The sequence below is a fragment of the Pristiophorus japonicus genome, chromosome 1, assembly GCF_044704955.1.
Source record: "Pristiophorus japonicus isolate sPriJap1 chromosome 1, sPriJap1.hap1, whole genome shotgun sequence".
Lineage (NCBI taxonomy): Eukaryota > Metazoa > Chordata > Chondrichthyes > Pristiophoridae > Pristiophorus > Pristiophorus japonicus.
This window is the reverse complement of record NC_091977.1, coordinates 1,190,537-1,211,028: the sequence shown is the minus strand read 5'-3', so window position 1 is coordinate 1,211,028 and position 20,492 is coordinate 1,190,537. Positions and strand designations below refer to the sequence as shown.

At 49.2% G+C, this 20,492-nt stretch overlaps 1 protein-coding gene across 2 annotated transcripts in view; it reads left to right on the top strand.

Annotated features, from left to right (window-relative positions):
- Nucleotides 1-7,466: 7,466 nt before the first annotated feature.
- The window catches only part of LOC139261888 (uncharacterized), a 71,891-nt gene continuing 58,865 nt past the window's right edge, over nucleotides 7,467-20,492 (top strand). For both annotated transcript variants that reach the window (XM_070877095.1, XM_070877094.1), the window contains exons 1-2: nucleotides 7,467-7,553; nucleotides 14,768-14,877. In XM_070877095.1, coding sequence (XP_070733196.1) covers nucleotides 14,790-14,877 — 88 coding nt within the window. In that variant the 5' untranslated portion in view covers nucleotides 7,467-7,553; nucleotides 14,768-14,789. The remainder of the gene's footprint in view (nucleotides 7,554-14,767; nucleotides 14,878-20,492) is intronic.

Genomic DNA, 20,492 nt, shown 5'->3' with positions numbered 1-20,492 from the left:
ATATTACACTCAATTCCTTCATCTAAATCATTGATGTATATTGTAAATAGCTGAGGTCCCAGCACTGAACCCTGCGGCCATTCTGAAAAGGATCTGTTTATTCTGACTCTCTGCTTTCTGTCTGCCAACCAGTTCTCAATTCACGTCAATACATTACCCCCAATACCATGTGCCTTAATTTTGCACACTAATCTTTTGTGTGGGACCTTGTCAACAGCCTTTTGAAAGTCCAAATACACCACATCCACTGGTTCTCCCTTGTCCACTCAACTAGTTACATCCTCAAAAAATTCTAGAAGATTTATCAAGCATGATTTCCCCTTCATAAATCCATGCTGACTTGGACCGATCCTGTCACTGCTTTCCAAATGCGCTACTATTCGATCTTTAATGATTGATTCCAACATTATCCTCACCAGCGATGTCAGGCTGACCGGTCTATAATTGCCCGCTTTCTCTCTCCCTCCTTTTTTAAAAAATGGTGTTACATTAGCTACCCTCCAGTCCATAGGAACTGATCCAGAATCAATAGAATGTTGGAAAATGATCACCAAAGCAGTCACTATTATTTCTGGGGCCACTTCCTTAAGTACTCTGGAATGCAGCCTATCAGGCCCTGGGGATTTATTGGCCTTCAATCCCATCAATTTCCCGAACACAATTTCCTGACTAATAACGATTTCCTTCAGTTCCTCTTTTTCGCTACACCCTCGAACCCCGAGGATTTCCAGAAGGTTATTTGTGTCTTGCTTAGTGAAGACAGATCCAAAGTATTTGTTCAATTTGTCTGCCATTTCTTTGTTCCTCATTATAAATTCACCTGATTGTGTCTGCAAAGGACCGATGTTGGTCTTCACTAATCTTTTTCCCTTCACACATCTATAGAAGCTTTTGCAGTCAGTTTTTATGTTCCATGCAAGCTTCCTCTCACTTTATTTTCCCCCTCCTAATTAGACCCTTTGCCCTCTTCTGCTGAATTCTAAATTTCTCCCAGTCCTCAGGTTTGCTGATTTTTCTGGCCAATTTATATGCCTCTTCCTTGGATTTAACACTATCCTTAATTTCCCTTGTTAGCCATGATTGAGCTACCTTCCCCTTTTTATTTTTACTCCAGACAGGAATGTACAATTGTTGAAGTTCATCCAAGTAATCTATAAATGTCTGCCATTGCCTATCCACTGTCAACCCTTTAAGTATCATTTGCCAGTCTATCCTAGCCAAGGCCTTTGTAAGCTGAAAAAGGCCAGGTATAGGGCGCTGAGCACTTCGAGTCTCAATGCAGAGAGCGTGCAGAAATCAAGCGCAGCCAGCAGAAAGAGCGTGCGGTAAACCAGTCCCACCTACCCCTTCCCTCAACAACTATCTGTCCCACCTGTGACAGGGACTGTGGTTCTCGTATTGGACTGTTCAGCCACTGAAGAACTGACTTGAGGAGTGGAAGCAAGTCTTCCTCGATTCCGAGGGACTGCCTATGATGATGATGATGATGAGATAAGCATGTTGTTTTAGAAAGAACAGGGCTCCTCAGGGCTCATATATCACAAACATTGAGAGGGTTCTGATAGCTCTGCTGTTTCTGTTTCTGTGAGGTGGATGGCTGCTGTATAATGGGTTTTACATTGAGAGAGAGAGAAAGGTGGATGACCTGACTCGGTCCCCACCCCGTAATGTGTAGCCACACGTAGGGGATTTATTACAGAACAATAACATCTCCAGCGGAGACTCTCCCCTTCCCGTATCTTCAGTGCACCATCGCATCTCAAAGCACATTGATGTTCTCCATCTTCCCTCAGCTTCGGTCGTGGCCAGTGTTGTCCCGGCAACCATAAGGCTCCGTATCATGGTCTGTGGGAAACACCATCAGTGTAGTATTTACTCTTTGGCAGTTTTTAACTGATCAATGTGAACAATGTCTTGTACTTAACGCCCTTGAACCTCCAACCATCCAACTCAGAGGCGAGAGTGTGACCACGGAGCGCAGGTCACTTGATGGTCCTTATATGAAATATTTTAACCCAGATCAGAGGTTTATTTGGTAAGTTTTAATTATAACTCAGAATACACAAATGAATAGTCACTAACTCAAATTGTGAACAGGCTCCTTGAGCCTATTAACTGCCGTTCAATTAGATTATATCTGATCTCTCGATATACTCCATTCACCCACCGTTGCTCCATATCCCTTGATACATTTACGCAACAAAGATCTTCCATCCTCAGCCTTGAACATTTCAATTGTCGCAGCATCCACAAACTATTGGGGCAGTGAGTTCCACATTTTCACCAGCCTGTGTGTAAAGAGGGTTTGCTCGCTGTAACATACGTTTTACAAATGATGCCCCTTCAGCACAGGAAGTGCTGCAGACAGGTTTCAGAGAAAAGCCAGCAACTCAGCCTGGCCATAAACAGACCACATTAGTTCTGTTCACAGATTGTGAAAGTCTGGGTGTATTCTGTAACATCAGCACGGAGTACAATGGAGGATGTACGAGGAAAGTGGAACGTTTTAAACACAAATAATTTCCCCAATTTCCCAACTTGTGAACCCGTCGTCATGGTGACTGACGTCCTGCTCCCCTCCCCTTCCCCCACACATCCTCCCCTACACTCCCCCTCCCCCCACACTCCGCCTCTCCCACACTCCCCCTCCCCCCACACTCCCCCTCCCCCAACACTCCCCCTCTCCCACACACCCCACACTCCCCTTCCCCACCATACACACTTCCCCTCCCCCACACTCCCCCTCCCCCACACTGCACCCACACTCCCCCTCCCCCACCACACACACTTCCCCTCCCCCACACTCACCCCACACTCCCCCTCCCCACCACACACACTCCCCCTCCCCCACACTGCCCCCACACTCCCCCTCCCCCACCAGACACACTTCCCCTCCCCTCCCCCCCACGCCCTACCCCTCCCCCCACACACTCCCCCTCCCCCCCCATGCCCTCCCCCTCCCCCCACACACTCCCCCTCCCCCCCCCACGCCCTCCCCTCCCCCCACACACTCCCCCTCCCCCCCACGCCCTCCCGCTCCCCGCACACACTCACCCTCCCCCACACTGCCCCCACACACTCCCCTCTCCCTCCCCCCCACACACTCCCCCTCCCCCCCGCACGCCCTCCCCTCCCCCCACACACTCCCCCTCCCCCCCGCACGCCCTCCCCCTCCCCCCCACACACTCCCCCTCCCCCCCCACGCCCTCCCCCTCCCCCCACACACTCCCCCCACCCCCCGTGTTACTGCCTGCCCGTACATCTGATGGGCAGCTCCTTCTCCACACACTTGAATGTAACTGGAAAATGATGCCTGAGACCAGGTGGACTGATGTTCCTGGTGTTTTTTTGGTATTTGCTTCTAAATTAATCCAATTGAAAGGAAATCAGACCCACAGCAATGTGGTTGACCTTAACTGCCCTCTGCAATCACAGCGCAAGACCCTCAGTTGTAACAAACCGCTACGAAAAACAAGAAGAATAAAACTGGACGGACCACCCAGCATTGACCTCGGTACCTGCTTCACACACGACAACGGCCCACCCAGCCCAGCCCACCCGGCAAAGTCCTCCTCACCCACATCTGGGGACGTGGTAAAATTGGGAGAGCAACAGCCTGACATACTCATACTTACACAATCATACCTTTCAACCAATGTCCCAGACTCCTCCATCACCATCCCAGCGGCAGGACAGACCCACCCGAGGTGGTGGCTCAGTGGTATACAGTGTAGAGGGAGTGGCCCTGGGAGTCCTCAACATTGACTCCGGACCCCATGAGGTCTCATGGCTTCAGGTCAAACATGGACACAGAAACCTCCTGCTGATTCCCACCTACCGCCCTCCCTCAGTTGATGAATCAGTTCTCCTCCATGTTCAACACCACTTGGTAGAAGCACTGAGGGTAGCAAGGGCACAGAATGTACTCTGGGTGGGGGACTTCAATGTCCATCACCAGGAGTGGCTCGGTAGCACCACTACTGACCGAACTGGCCGAGTCCTGAAGGACATAGCTGACAGACTGGGCCTGCGGCAGGTGGTGAGAGAACCAACACGAGAGAGCAACGTACTTGACCTTGTCCTCACCAATCTACCTGTCACAGATGCATCTGTCCATGACAGCATTGGTAGCAGTGACCACCACACAGTCATTGTGGAGACAAAGTCCCGTCTTCACACTGAGGACACTCTCCGTCGTGTTGTGTGGCACTGCCACCGTGCTCAATGGGATAGATTCAGAACAGACCTAGAAGGGCAAATCTGGTCATCCCTGAGGGGCTGTGGGCCATCAGCAGCAGCAGAATTGTATTCCACCACAATCTGTAACCTCATGGCCCGACACATCCCTCACTCTACCATTACCATCGAGCCAGGAGACCAATCCTGGTTCAATGAGGAGTGTAAAGAGCATGCCAGGAGCAGCACCAGACAAACCTAAAAATGAGGTGCCAACCTGGAGAATCTGCAACACAGGACTACATACATGCTACACAGCAGAAGCAGCATGCTATAGACAGAGCTAAGCGATCCCACAATCAACGGATCAGATCAAAGCTCTGCAGTCTTGCCACATCCAGACGTGAATTCATGGAGCCTCCTCCTCCCATTAGTTGTTTAGTGGTGGACCATTAAACAACTAATGGGAGGAGGAGGCTCCACGAATATCCCCATCCTCAATGATGGCGGAAACCAGCTGTGAGCGTAAAAGACAAGGCTGAAGCCTTTGCAACCGTCTTCAGCCAGAAGTACTGAGTGGCTTTCTGCTGAGGTCCCCACCATCACAGAAGCCGGTCTTCAGCCAACTCGATTCACTCCATGTGACACCAAGAAATGGCTTAGTGCACGGGATACAGCAAAGGCTATGGGCCTCGACAACAGCCCGGCTGTTGCGTTGAACACATGCTCCAGAACTAGTCTCGCCTCTAGCCAAGCTGTTCCAGTACAGCTACAACACTGGCGTGTACCTGACAATGTGGAAAACTGCCCAGGTATGTCCTGCCCACAAAAAGCAGGACAAATCCAATCCGGCCAATTACCGCCCCATCGGTCTCCTCTCAAACAAGTGTGGCAGCAAGGAGCCCTAGTAATGAAGTCAATGGGAATCAGGGGGAAAACTCTCCACTGGCTGGAGACATACCCAGCACAAAGGAAGATGGTTGTGGTGGTTGGAGTTCAATCATCCCTGACCCAGGACATCGCTGCAGGAGTTCCTCGGGGCAGTGTCTTAGGCCCAACCATCTTCAGCTGTTTCATCAATGACCTTCCCTCCATCATAAGGTCAGAAGTGGGGGATGTTCGCTGCTGACTGCACAGTGTTCAGTTCCATTCACAACTCCTCAGATAATGAAGCAGTCCATGCCTGCATACAACAAGATCTGGATAGCATTCAGGCTTGGGCTGATAAGTGGCAAGTAACATTCATGCCACACAAGTGCCAGGCAATGACTACCGAGAGTCTAACCACTGCCACTTAACATTCAATAGCATTACCATCACCGAATCCCCCACCTTCAACATCCTAGGTATCACCATTGACCAGAAACTTAACCGGACCAGCCACATAAATACTGTGGCAACAAGAGCGGGTCAGTGGCTGAGTATTCTGTGGCAAGTGTCTCACCTCCTGACTCCCCAAAGCCTTTCCACCATCTACAAGGCACAAGTCAGGAGTGTGATGGAATACTCCCCACTTGCCTGGATGAGTGCAGCTCCAACAACACTCGAGAAGCTCGACACCATCCAGGACAAAGCAGCCGCTTGATTGGCTCCCCATCCACTACCTTCAACACTCACTCCCTCCACCACCGGCGCCCCCTGGCTGCAGTGTGTACCATCTACAAGATGCACTGCAGCAACTCGCCAAGGCTTCTTCAGCAGCACCTCCCAAACCCGGGACCTCTACCACCTAGAAGGACAAGGGCAGCAGGCGTATGGGAACACCACCACCTCCACGTTCCCCTCCCAGTCACACATCATCCTGATTTGGAAACATATTGCTTTTCCTTCATCGTCGCTGGGTCACAATCCTGGAACTCCCTCCCTAACAGCACTGTGGGAGCACCTTCACCACACGGACTGCAGCGGTTCAGGAAGGCAGCTCACCACCACCTTCTCAAGGGGCAGTTAGTGATGGGCAATAAATGCCGGCCTTGGCAGCAACGCCCACATCCTGTGAACAAATAAAAAAAACATTATTTCGTGTAGATGAGACTAATTTTTTACTTTTAATTTTCACTTTAACAATAAATAGCAACAGGACCCAAAAGTGTAAAGACTGACAATAAGAGCTATGTGCAGAGAATGAGGGTAAACCAGTATTTCTGTGCCTGCCCCACACCAGCCATTCTGGACAGCAGCCTGGCTCCCATGAAGGTGAGCGCTGGGCTCAGGATTCCCTCAGACCCATTCCACTGCCCCCTGCTCATTCTTCCCGTTTGTTTTACTTTCTCAATCCCTCCTCTCTCTGGGAATGTATCGGATTCTCTCTTCATCCCCTGTCTACCATCTGATTCAATGGTCTTCCCTGTTATCTGATCCCATCACTAATATCCTTTCAGTGAAAACATTCTCCCTGCCCTCGCTTCCTATGCAGAACTTAATTTGTCTCACCCGGTATGTCGCCCCTCATCATACGGAGCAACTTGTACGGATCAATTCTGTCTGCTCTCTAAGGATCTTGAACATTTCCGTCTGACAATCTCCAGGTGTGACTTCCTGAACCTTTCCTGATAAATTACACTCCTGATCTCCAAATCATCTTTCTTGCTCATCTCTGTAATCCTCTATCGGTAATAATATCCTTCCTGTTATTGGGTGACCAAAGATGTACACAGCAGTGCAGAAAGGGTTCCACTCATTGTCTGATAGATTTGTGGCTGTAAGATTTCAGTCCTTCTGAATCTGGTTATAATGTTCCTGATTTGCCCTCTCTCATTTTCTGCTATCTGGAGCCGTCATCTCCCGATCCTTATCACCAGGAGTGGATCGAGGGGGAATCACAGATTAACCTGACAGGTCTGATGGAATCACCCAAACGTGCGAATGAACCCATCCCTGGGATTTGGGGCGGGGTCAGTGTTTATGGCTAGAGATGGCCAGGAGATCTGCTCTGTCCCTGTTCTGTCGTGGGGCTGGAACCCCTGAATTTCAACCCTGGCACTTCATGGTAAACACTCCTTTCATTATCAAACAGCAGCTTCTCCCATTTACCATGAGCTCTGCCATTTGAGATCCTCCAGTAACATTTAAATGACCAAGACTAACCCCTTTGCCTCCCACCCCTAAATGTTTTTGAGCTTGATAAGTTCCCATTTTGAGCTGCCCTGTGTTTTATTTATTGAGCCAATATTCTATCTCAGCTCGAACAGGCACAGCACCAATGATGTCTGACCCCTGAGCTGAAAGGGAAGAGGAATCTTGCCTGTCCTGTGCTTTCACAAGAGACTACGTCAGTTACTTTGTGCAGAGTAATGACTGAGACCTCAGAGTGTTGTGTATCGCTGGGAGCTTTGCTGCTCCGTCTCTGGACTCCTTCACTGGTCTCTTCCCACAAGGTAGGCAATCTTACTGCAATCATACTTCTTTTCAAAGGATTGATGTAAATGTGGTTTCAATAACTGATCCCATTTGGGCATTGCTCAAAGACCTTGTCCCTTGTTGATCTTTCACTCTTTCAGGTCACTTCCTCTGTTGCACCCTGTTCCTCTTTAGACTAAACACGGGCATCAAGTGCTTATTTATTTGGTTTGTCTCATTTTTCATAAAGCTCCAAGAAGGAGGTTTCTTACAACTAACTGACGGCCAACTTTTGTCTAAAATTAGGGTCTTAAATCTGACCAAAGCAAATTACGTAGGTATGAGGGGCGAGTGGGCTGAGGTAGATTGGGAAACGACTTTAAAAGATTTGATGGTAGTAAAGCAATGGCAAACATTTAAAGAAATAATTCACAACGAATATAAATTCGCTTAAGGAATAAAATCCCTACGGGAAACGTAGTCCAACCGTGGCTAACAAGGGAAGTTAAAGATAGTATTAGATTAAAGGAAGAGGCTTATAATGTTGCCTAAAGGAGAAGTAAGCCTGAGGGTTGGGAGGATTTTAGAATTCAGTAAGGAGGACCAAGTAAAAATAATAACAATTTTAGGCATTGCTCAACCGAGAGTCAATGTAGGTCAGTGAGCACAGCGGGTGATGGGTGAGCAGGACTTGGTGCGAGTTAGGACACGGTCAGTGAGCACAGGGGGTGATGGGTGAGCAGGACTTAAACATAGAAACATAGAAAATAGGTGCAGGAGTCGGCCATTCGGCCCTTCGAGCCTGCACCACCATTCAATGAGTTCATGGCTGAACATGCAACTTCAGTACCCCATTCCTGCTTTCTCACCATACCCCTTGATCCCCCGAGTAGTAAGGACAACATCTAACTCCTTTTGAATATATTTAGTGAATTGGCCTCAACAACTTTCTGTGGTAGAGAATTCCACAGGTTCACCACTCTCTGGGTGAAGAAGTTTCTCCTCATCTCGGTCCTTATCCTTAGACTGTGACCCCTGGTTCTGGACTTCCCCAACATTGGGAACATTCTTCCTGCATCTAACCTGTCTAAACCTGTCAGAATTTTAAACGTTTCTATGAGATTCCCTCTCATTCTTCTGAACGCCAGTGAATACAAGCCCAGTTGATCCAGTCTATCTTGATATGTCAGTCCCGCCATCCCGGGAATCAGTCTGGTGAACCTTCGCTGCACTCCCTCAATAGCAAGAATGTCCTTCCTCAAGTTAGGAAACCAAAACTGTACACAATACTCCAGGTGTGGCCTCACCAAGGCCCTGTACAACTGTAGAAACACCTCCCTGCCCCTGTATTCAAATCCCCTCGCTATGAAGGCCAACAAGCCATTTGCTTTCTTAACCGCCTGCTGTACCTGCATGCCAACCTTCAATGACTGATGTACCATGACACCCAGGTCTTGTTGCACCTCCCCTTTTCCAAATCTGTCACCATTCAGATAATAGTCTGTCTCTCTGTTTTTACCACCAAAGTGGATAACCTCACATTTATCCACATTATACTTCATCTGCCATGCATTTGCCCACTCACCTAACCTATCCAAGTCACTCTGCAGCCTCATAGCATCCTCCTCGCAGCTCACACTGCCACCCAACTTAGTGTCATCCGCAAATTTGGAGATACTACATTTAATCCCCTCGTCGAAATCATTAATGTACAATGTAAACAGCTGGGGCCCCAGCACAGAACCTTGCAGTACCCCACTAGTCACTGCCTGCCATTCTGATAAGTAACCATTTACTCCTACTCTTTGCTTCCTGTCTGACAACCAGTTCTCAATCCATGTCAGCACACTACCCCCAATCCCATGTGCTTTAACTTTGCACATTAATTTCTTGTGTGGGACCTTGTCGAAAGCCTTCTGAAAGTCCAAATATACCACATCAACTCGTTCTCCCTTGTCCACTCTACTGGAAACATCCTCAAAAAATTCCAGAAGATTTGTCAAGCATGATTTCCCTTTCACAAATCCATGCTGACTTGGACCTATCATGTCACCTCTTTCCAAATGCGCTGCTGTAATATCCTTAATAATTGATTCCATCATTTTACCCACTGCTGATGTCAGGTTGACCGGTCTATAATTCCCTGTTTTCTCTCTCCCTCCTTTTTTGAAAAAGTGGGGTTACATTGGTTACAATGGTGCGAGTTAGGACACGGGTCAGCAGAGTGTGTGATGGGTGAGCAGGACTTGGTGCGAGTTAGGACACAGGTCAGTGAGCACAGTGTGTGATGGGTGAGCGGGACTTGGTGTGAGTTAGGACACAGGTCAGTGAGCACAGGAGGTGATGGGTGAACGGGACTTGGTGTGAGTTAGGACACAGGTCAGTGAGCACAGGGGGTGATGGGTGAACGGGTCTTGGTGTGAGTTAGGACACGGGTCAGCACGGGGTGATGGGTGAGTGGGACTTGGTGCGAGTTAGGACACAGGTCAGTGAGCACAGAGGGTGATGGGTGAATGGGTCTTGGTGTGAGTTAGGTCACAGGCAGCGAGCACAGTGGGTGATGGGTGATCGGGACTTGGTGCGAGTTAGGACATGGGTCAGCGAGCACAGGGGGTGATGGGTGATTGGGACTTGGTGCGAGGTAGGACATGGGTCAGCGAGCACAGGGGGTGATGGTTGATTGGGACTTGGTGCGAGTTAGGACAGGGGTCAGCGAGCACAGGGGGTGAAAGGTGAGCGGATTCGATGCGAGTTAGGACACGGGTCAGCACAGTGGCTGATAGGTGAGTGGGACTTGGTGCGAGTTAGGACACGGCAGCAGACTTTTGGATGAATTTATGGAGCACAGGACGTGGGATGCCAGCCAGGAGTGTGTTGAAATAGTCAAGTCTAGAGGTAACAAAGGCATGGATGAGGGCTTCAGCAGTAGATGAGCTGAGATAGGGGTGGAGTTGGGCGATGTTACGGAGGTGGAAATAGATGGACTCAGTGATAGCACGTTCAACTGTATGAGGGACACCACCACCAGCGCTATTTAAAAGTATCATAAACTACTTGCGGGTTAGTTGGTGGATTATTTCTTCTGTAAGTTGCTGAAATTCTATGGTTTGGATGTTTTCCATACTGGTTAAAAGTTTCAATATTCCACATGGAGCGGTCTGTCTGGTGCTGAATTACATTTTGGTAACGTAAAGGCTTGTGCACAAACCAGTTGCTTCCAGGCATAAGTGGCCTAGTAGGGTTTCCTCTTGGCTTTGAGCATGACTGGGAGAGTGAGCAGAGGCCACGCAGAGCAGTACATCTGCTGGAAGAGGGAGGAGGAGGGAGGAGGAGGGGGTTAAGTGTGCTCAGCAGGAGGCCATATCCACAGAGAGCCTTCAGGGAGCAGGTCTGTTGATGAACAAACTCCTGGAGTGTTGTGATGCCCTGGAAAGTCCTTTGAACATTGGTAACTACGGCCACGATGGCAGCAGTCTGAGGATCCAATGACCACACGCTGAGATTGCCTGACAACAGTCTGAGGATCCAATGACCACAAGCTGAGATTGACTGACAACAGTCTGAGGATCCAATGACCACACGCTGAGATTGCCTGACAACAGTCTGAGCTGCCAATGACCACACGCTGAGATTGCCTGACAACAGTCTGAGGATCCAATGACCACACGCTGAGATTGCCTGACAACAGTCTGAGCTGCCAATGACCACACGCTGAGATTGCCTGACAACAGTCTGAGGATCCAATGACCACACGCTGAGATTGCCTGACAACAGTCTGAGGATCCAATGACCACAAGCTGAGATTGACTGACAACAGTCTGAGGATCCAATGACCACACGCTGAGATTGCCTGACAACAGTCTGAGGATCCAATGACCACAAGCTGAGATTGCCAGACAACAGTCTGAGGATCCAATGACCACAAGCTGAGATTGCCTGACAATAGTCTGAGGATCCAATGACCACAAGCTGAGATTGCCAGACAACAGTCTGAGGATCCAATGACCACAAGCTGAGATTGCCTGACAACAGTCTGAGCTGCCAATGACCACAAGCTGAGATTGCCTGACAACAGTCTGAGGATCCAATGACCACAAGCTGAGATTACCTGACAACAGTCTGAGGATCCAATGACCACAAGCTGAGATTGCCTGACAACAGTCTGAGGATCCAATGACCACAAGCTGAGATTGCCTGACAACAGTCTGAGGATCCAATGACCACAAGCTGAGATTGCCTGACAACAGTCTGAGGATCCAATGACCACACGCTGAGATTGCCTGACAACAGTCTGAGGATCCAATGACCACACGCTGAGATTGCCTGACAACAGTCTGAGGATCCAATGACCACACGCTGAGATTGCCTGACAACAGTCTGAGGATCCAATGACCACACGCTGAGATTGCCTGACAACAGTCTGAGCTTCCTCTGCAACACTCAGACTTTGGGTGGGTGCTGCTTGTGTTGCAATGGATGCTGGGACATCGGCCATCAGACGCTGCGTCCTGGTTGGTTCCACAGGTGTGCTGCTGGAGGTAGCCACCCGTTCCATGTTGGAAATGATGGGCTCCAAGCTCTGCACAAAGCCCTGTGCCAAGTTAGTGCCTGAGTTGTCCATGCTCCTTAACATTGAAGGTAGGCTTCTGGCAGGCTTTCCGGTGTGTCCACCCAGCAGCCTCTGGTGTAGCCTGGCCCATCGAAGTCATTAGCTGAGTCCTCTATATCAGAACTAGTGCGTGACCTCAACCTGCGGCGAGCTGCTACCTGAGCTGTCATTTCCCCCTGCCCTGGCTGCAGCGCACTTGTGCCCAGTGTCTCACCGTGTGCAGATCCCACCTCTTTCCTCTCGCAATTACACACAATGTCAGTATGTGAGCTGGTGGCTGCGACTGTGAAACCCAGTGACGGTGTGTCTTCCTGCTCTGCCTCCACTGTCTGGGCAGCTCGTAGTTCCTGGCTATTTCAAATGAAAAGTGACACGTGAAGGGTTGTGGTGAGGGGCGAGGAGAAAGTAAGAAGTGCTTGTTTACACCATCTGCAGCTTCTCAGTCAGAAGAGATTGTGGGATGGGACAGAGGTGGGATGAGAGAAGGAGGATTAGGAATGTGGATACCCTTATCTTCAATGGTCTCAGCCCCGCTGGTGGCCACGGCCTCAACAATGGCCCTTCCCAAAATGGCCAGCATCGTATCTCCATAGAGGTTCCAACATGCAGACACGCCTCACCCTCTCCGGTTAGTCCCTGCTGCATCCGGTTCTGCATTACCTTCTCCACCGAGAAAGATGGAAGTGTGTCAGTGAGTATTGTGCAATCTGTCCGGGTGATGTGACTGACATGGTTGAATAGCTGCCTGTGTGTGCAAGCTGTGAGATGTAGGTTGGAGGCTTGCAAAAGTGCTAAGTGTGTGAGGGTGAGGTGAAACACATGAATGTTTGGGTTGAGTCCTGATTGATAGAGATTAGAACGCTCTATCACGTTCTCAGGGGTTATTCAATTTAACCCCTACTGCCTTTCAAGAATTCTGTTTGGAAATATTTAAACGGAAGGATTACTTCCCATTTACAGTTATCTGGGCCTTGACAGTTCAGTGAAGGATGTAAATGTGGTTAATGCGAAACAGTGACACTAAGATAACTATCTACTGCTTTGGGTCTCTCACATGACCAAAGTCAGGACCAATTAAACAAGCCCACCACCATTTCACTATTGTCCGACATTTCAAAGATTCATAAGAAAACATTTTAGCTCGTGTTTCGGAGTTGGTATTCTACGTTTTATTTGTAACACGAAATATAAAAATGATTAGTTTCACCTAACTTTCTGACACAAGACTCTGTATATAAGGTGTCAGCCGTGGCTCAGTGGAACACTCTCACAGATACGTTTGTGCATCTTTAAGGGAAAATTGGATAAATATTTGAAGCGGTGTAAGATTTAGGGCTGTGAGAGAGTGGGGCAGTGGGATTAGTTTTTGGATTGTTCGAGCAAAGTGTTGGCACAGACACAACGGGACAACTTCCTCTGATGTAATCTTCAATGTCTCTATAGAAAGGAGTGACACCATTGAAGAATATAGTGAGCAATTATCATTGTATCCATCAGAGAGAACCGAATCCTGGAGCGAATCAGTTACTTGTATAGATTCTGCCTGAGATGTAGAGAACAAGAAATGCTGCTGAGAGAATAAGCACAAAGTGGGAGATCTTGTACAAGGAATGGTGTCTCTTCAGCTTCACTCCAACCCAGTTCCACACACGCACACACGTGTATGTGCATGCACACACGCATTAGAGAGAAAGAACTGGTACTTATATACTGTGCTTGAAATCAAGACAGCATTTAACCAAGTGAGGCAGTAAGGAGCCCCTGTAAAACTGGTATCAGTGGGAATGAGCGACGACGATGGTTGTGACAATTTCAAGCCAATCATCTCAACCCTATGACATCGCTGCCCACCATATTGGAAGGTTAGGGATCCAGCTTGTGCCCAAAAAATGGGCGCTGCCCCATCGAGTTTCTAGGCCTGAGTCTCAGCCTCAAGACAGCTTCCAACTCCAGGCTGCTGATTTGATACAACCTTATTTACAAAGAGTTTCATTGGTCACTGCAGAGAGCACCAACCTGAGGGAAGGCTGCCAAATAGATCACACAACTGAGGTGCAAAATGTAGCGGTGGTCAGGTGTGATGGAACTAAGTTACCTCTGATTTGGCTCAGTGTTAGTGATAGTCACACCAAGACTTTCCTTTTGCTAACTAGTTCTTTTAACCCCAATCCCGACCAGTAGTTTATGTTTTACATCAGTTTGTGAGATGGTATCCTGTAATACCTTTTTGCCGGGGTGCATAACGGCCTGGTAAAAGTCTTTCAAATATATTTTATTAATAATTCTTCTCGGGATATGGGCGTCGCTGGTAAGGCAGGCATTTTTGCCCATCTCTATTTGCCCTTGAGAAGGTGGTGATGGGCCGCCTTCTTGAACCGCTGCAGTCCGTGTGGCAAAGATATTCCTACAATGCCCTTAGGGAGGGAGTTCAAGAATATAGACAGGGTGACATGTGACTTGGAGGGGAACTTGGAGGCGATGGTGTTCCCATGCGTGAGGAAATCATTTGGTAAGCTGTTTTATCCGTTTTATTTTTCTTCACAGTCCGAAGTGTTAAACATATTGAAGAAATGTGCCTCAGTTTTACGTCTGGTGGTTTTCTGGTACTATATATATCTGTATCTATGTGTGTATTTCTTACAGGGAAAGAGAGTGAATCTGTGAAATGAGTCGACGATTTGTCTGCAGCAAAATGCCAGCTGGTTTGATGTTCAGTTTCTGTGTGTTTCTCCTTCCGTCTGTTCTCACACACAGTAAGTGTCTTATTTCCACCAATCACAGTTTTACTGTATCACTGTTTAATGAATTCATTCAGCGGGTATTCAGGAAGTACGTAAGGTCTATGGCCTCAAATTTCCCCAATGCCGTTTTTTTAGCGTATTGCCAGAGTTACGCCTCAACTCCAAAAAAATAAGTAGCAAGTTTCCCCGGTCTATTGTTTGAAATTGGGGCCACGCAGCCTGCCCTGTATCTTCAGGGGGTGGAGCCTAATGTCTGCGCCGAAAAAACAATGTCCCCCTTCTGCGCATGCGTGAAAAAAATGGATGTTTTTGACGTGATTGCTGTGGGCGCGCATGCACAGGACAGCTCGCGGTCTGCTCTCGGCCATTTGTAAAGGACCAGTTGGGTGTGAGAACTTTAATTCTCATTGGAAAAATCCGAGCTGCAATACAAGATGCAACGCGGCACAAGGACCTAGAATTCCTTACAGGGTGAAGTGGAGGCACTAGTTACTGTGATTGAGGCCAGATGGCATGAGCTGGACACCAGCAGAGGTCACATAAAAGTTTCACCAAAAGAAATGAAGAAACGCTGGAACCAACTTGCAGAAGATTACTGTGCAATGCTGACCACCCCGAGGTCTGGAGGTCGGTGCAGAGAGAAGTGGCAGGACCTTGGTCAAGTAGTCAGTGTAAGTAATATTTTCATTTATTCAATGGAATTGCAATTGTAAATGTGACCAGCTGCATGTCCCACACAGCAGAAAGACACCCTTCCTAAAAAGTTATGTTTTCATCTTTGCAGAGGAAGCTGGCACACAACAAAAGGGAAAGAACTCGAACAGGAGGAGCCTGGTAAACCTGCACCCACCGACACCCTTGGAAGAGAGGCTCACTGCTTTGATGGTCCTGCCTGGAGAAAAGCAATCACCACGACACAAGCTGGGCCCACACTCGAGGGAGAGGGTAAGTCCTACAAATTCCACAGTCTGCCTTTGCTAAATGTTAAGTACCGCGCGGGCTAGCCACGCTTCGGTTCATGGGGATGTCTCTATCAGCTACACTTCAGTTGATGCAATGTGCTATCATTCATCGTGGTCCTTCAAATCAGCCTGCTGCCTGCACTGTGTGAGCCTCCTCATACCCCCCACCCTGGCCCCTCCTCTGCTGCTAACCATTTGTCTGTTCTGTTATATTTTGCAGAACTTGAGGCCAACCTTGACGATGCAGAAGATTGAGACACGGACAAGCCAATCCCATCTTCCCGACCAAGAGCATGAGGGTGAGGGGGAGGGGTTGTACTCACTCTGGAGGAGGTGCAGGTGTCCCCCATTGAGGTGCCATCCCCTTTCCTGAGTGGTACGAGTGTTGCTGGGACATTCCATGGGTTCCCACAGTCCGAGGCTGTGGGTCCCAGTGGGATGCAGAGAGCCACACCCAGGGCCCCACTGTCCGAGGCTGCGGGTCCCAGTGGGATGAAGTGAGCCACAGCCAGGGTGAGGAGGGGAAGGAGAGCTCGACAGCGCTCTCCTCAGGTGCAGGATCTAACAGATGTGGTTCAGATGATGGCAAAAGAATGTGGAGAGCATTGACCTTACACGATCACTCCTGGACACCAATAGTGGGATGGGTGATGAGGTATCAGGACTGTCGGGAGAAGTAACAACACTCTCAGGAGAAATGGAAACACTGCGGGAACATGAGGGAGGGAGTTTTGCAGGTGGCTGATACATTGTCGGTGAACGTGAGGGAGGGAATGTCACAGGTAGTTGACACAATGTTAGTGAACATGAGGGAGGGAATGTCACAGGTAGTTGACACACTGTTAGTGAACATGAGGGAGGGAATGTCACAGGTCGTTGACACACTGTTAGTGAACATGAGGGAGGGAATGTCACAGGTAGGTGACACACTGTTAGTGAACATGAGGGAGGGAATGTCACAGGTAGGTGACACACTGTTAGTGAACATGAGGGAGGAATGTCACAGGTAGGTGACACACTGTTAGTGAACATGAGGGAGGGAATGTCACAGGTAGGTGACACACTGTTAGTGAACATGAGGGAGGGAATGTTGCAGGTAGGTGACACACTGTTAGTGAACATGAGGGAGGGAATGTTGCAGGTAGGTGAGACGCAGTCGGGGCACATGAGGGAGGGAATGTCGGAGTTAGCTGCTGCAATAGGGGAACGCGCTCAGACCCTGCGCCCATTGACAGAATCAGTTGCCACTCCCACTCCAATCCCCAGACCAGCCTCTGAAGGGGCCCAAGTCGGGCCTTCTACATTACCGCCCCTCCCCCCCCGACCCCCCCATCAAGAAGTGCACAATATCCGAGATGTTCGAAAGAATAAGCTTGGTACCAACCCAAGAAACGATGCGTGTCACCAACACCAAGTACAGCGGGCGGTCTGAGAATAAGGTGGAGGAGAGATGGGTGCTGCCTTTCTTTGCTGCTGCTGTTCTTTTTATTATTGCTGTTACTGTTGTCACTGTTCTCAAATTAAACATTTTTGTAAGTTATATAAATTTACAAGTTTCAAAGTTTCAAAGTGATCTTAAAGCTTTTAATGATCTTAGAGTTTGAAGTGATCTTAGATTTGTCAGCAATGTTAAAGTTTGTCAGTGATCTTAACTGAAAACTTTAAAGTTTGATACAAGAATATTTTTATTAAAGGTAAGTACAAACAAATGTTTGTTAAACTTTTGAATAAAATATATTTTAAATTATAACTGAATCATTGCCATTATTTGTTCCATTACTAACACAAGATTTTGAAGTAAACAAGAATCATTTCCATGATTTGTTCCATTAACACAATTAACATTACGGAATAGTTGCCGCTGAGCCCTCGGCAGCAAAGTGTTCATGGATGAGCTGCTGGTGCAAGGCTCGAGCAATCGTTAAAGGGGCACGAAGGCCCGCTCTCCTCCGCCATCGTACTCTGGGTTCAGGTAGTTGCATGGCTTCCTCGTCCTCCTCCTCCTCCTCCTCCTCCTCCTCGTCCTCCTCCTCCTCCTCCTCCTCCTCCTCCTCCTCGTCCTCGTCCTCGTCCTCCTCCTCCTCCTCCTCCTCCTCCTCGTCCTCCTCCTCCTCCTCCTTCTCCTCCTCCTCCTCCTCCTCGTCCTCCTCCTCCTCCTCCTCCTCCTCCTCCTCCTCCTCCTCCTTCTCCTCCTCCTCCTCCTCCTCGTCCTCCTCCTCCTCCTCTTCCTCCTCCTCCTCCTCCTCCTCCTTCTCCTCCTCCTCCTCCTCCTCGTCCTCCTCCTCCTCCTCCTCCTCCTCCTCCTCCTCCTCCTCCTCCTCCTTCTCCTCCTCCTCCTCCTCCTCGTCCTCCTCCTCCTCCTCTTCCTCCTCCTCCTCCTCATCTGCAGCTTCCTCATCATCATCAGCCACTCTCACCTCAGGTGGGTCTTCACTACCAGCTGCTGCTGCCTCATGACTAAGTTATGCAGCATGCAGCACACAACAGTGAACTGACCGACAATCTCAGGGGAGTACAGCAAGTAGCCTCCAGAATGGTCCAGGCATCGGAAACACTGTTTCAAGATGCCAATGGTCCTCTCTATTATGCTGTGCGTCGCAATGTGCGACATGTTGTATTCCCGGTCAGCTTCCGTCCGGGTTATACGCAAGGGCATCATGAGCCAGGTGGCAGGCCGTACCCTTTGTCTCCCAGTAGTCAGCTCTGCCCTTCTGGCTGCTGCTGAAACATGGTAGATATAGCGCTCTTGCATTGGATGAACGTATCATGGGTGCTCCCAGGGTATCTTGCATCAACTGACATGATGCGATTCATGTCGTCACACATGAGTTGCACATTAATGGAGTGGAAGCCTTTTCTGTTCCTGTACAACTCGCATTCCTCCCAAGATGCATGCAAGGCGATGTGGGTACAATCAATGCCGCCTTGTACCCTTGGGAAGCCAGCAATCCTGGAGAAGCCCACAGCCCTTTCTCGCATTGCCTGGGTGGACATGTAGTCATTCCTCCGGGCATATACTGCAGCAGTCACCTGCCGAATGCAGACATGTGTTGCATGTTGAGAAATGGTGCACACATCCCCAGTTGTAGCTGGAAACGATCCAGATGCATAGAATGAAAGTGCAGCTGGAACCTTCACTTCAACTGACAAAGCAATCCTCCTGACGCTTCTAGGTTGCAGGTCTGCTTTCACTAACTCACAGATCTCAGTTACAACTTTTTTGTGGAAATGCAGCCTTCTGACACAGTCTGCATCACTCAGGTGCAGGTACTAACACCTGTCTCAATATACCCGAGGTGGGTAAGGCCTCCTGCCCATCATCCTACATGTTCTGAGGTTCCTCACACGATGGCGTCGAATCAATTGTCTCCTCCGCAGCACCATCATGCAGCAGGCTTGCACGTAGTATGGCATTGTCACTATTGCCCCCATGATTAAATTGTACCTTTGCAAGAAGCTCAAAACGACAGGCAGGACAAGTTTCTTTGTTGTCTCGCTCCCCAAGGTCAATGTCCCAGTATGGACCACACCCAGGTCTGAGCATGTGCAATGGGTTTGCATAGATCGGGAACCTCCCCCCGCTGGATTTATTTGATGCAGAGTGACATAGTGTAAGGGTTCTCATCCCTTCAGTTCAGATTCCACACCCCCCGCCACCCCCCAGCCCACCCCGCTGGGCTTTTCGAGCCGAGCCCCGAGCCCCTGTGTGCGGGCGAGGGACTGATTCTGCCGGTTGACGCTCCGACCCTCGAGCCCGGTTTGGAGATGTCCGGTGGGGGCGTGGCACTTTAAAAATTATCCAAACTTAAAGAATTGCACGAAAGCTCCATTCTCTGCATCTTCAGTTGGACAAATGAAGCCCGATGATGTGTATTTATGTGTTCGTGACTCCCTCCAAAACTTCACCGAAACACAACGGTGTTTTTCTGCGTTGATTTTTTGACGTGCGCTGGTTTTTTGTAAGTGCCCAGAAGGTTTTTTAGGAGTGGTCACATTCGCTGTCCTCGGAGAAATGGAAGTTGGCCAAACTTGCATAATTGTGTAAAAATGACACAGACATCAGGTTACTATGTCTCAAACAAACCGTAACTAACTGAGTTACGCTGGCACACAATCTTTGGGGAAACTTGGACTTTAAAATTTAGGTCAAAAAAACGGCACAAATCACTGGGGAAAATTGAGACCCATAATTTTCATGTCCCTGCTCCTTTAGAATCAGAGACTCATCGGGGCTGAAATTGGGGAGCACCCCGTGTGGGCTGTTAACTTTTAAAAGTTTAAAAAATTAGTTCCAAACGCAAATGATTTCAAACTTTTACAACATTTTCCGTTTGCCCAGTGGGCAGTAAGGTTCCACTTCCTTCCTGGAGCGCGATGGGCAGCGGGCAGGGGGAGGGGTCACTGGCCTGGGGAGCACACTGGGCACTGGGGGGCACACTGGGCACTGGGGGGCACACTGGGCACTGGGGGGCACACTGGGCCGGGGGGGTAGCGGGGGGGGGGCACTGATCTGGTGGGGGGTGCACACTGTGCCGGGGGGGTAGCGGGGGGGGGGACTGATCTGGTGGGGGGGGCACACTGGGCCGGGGGGGTAGCGGGGGGGGTCACTGAGTGGAGCCGTGGAGCAGAGACCTTGCAGAAAGCAACGGTCCCAATACCGACCCT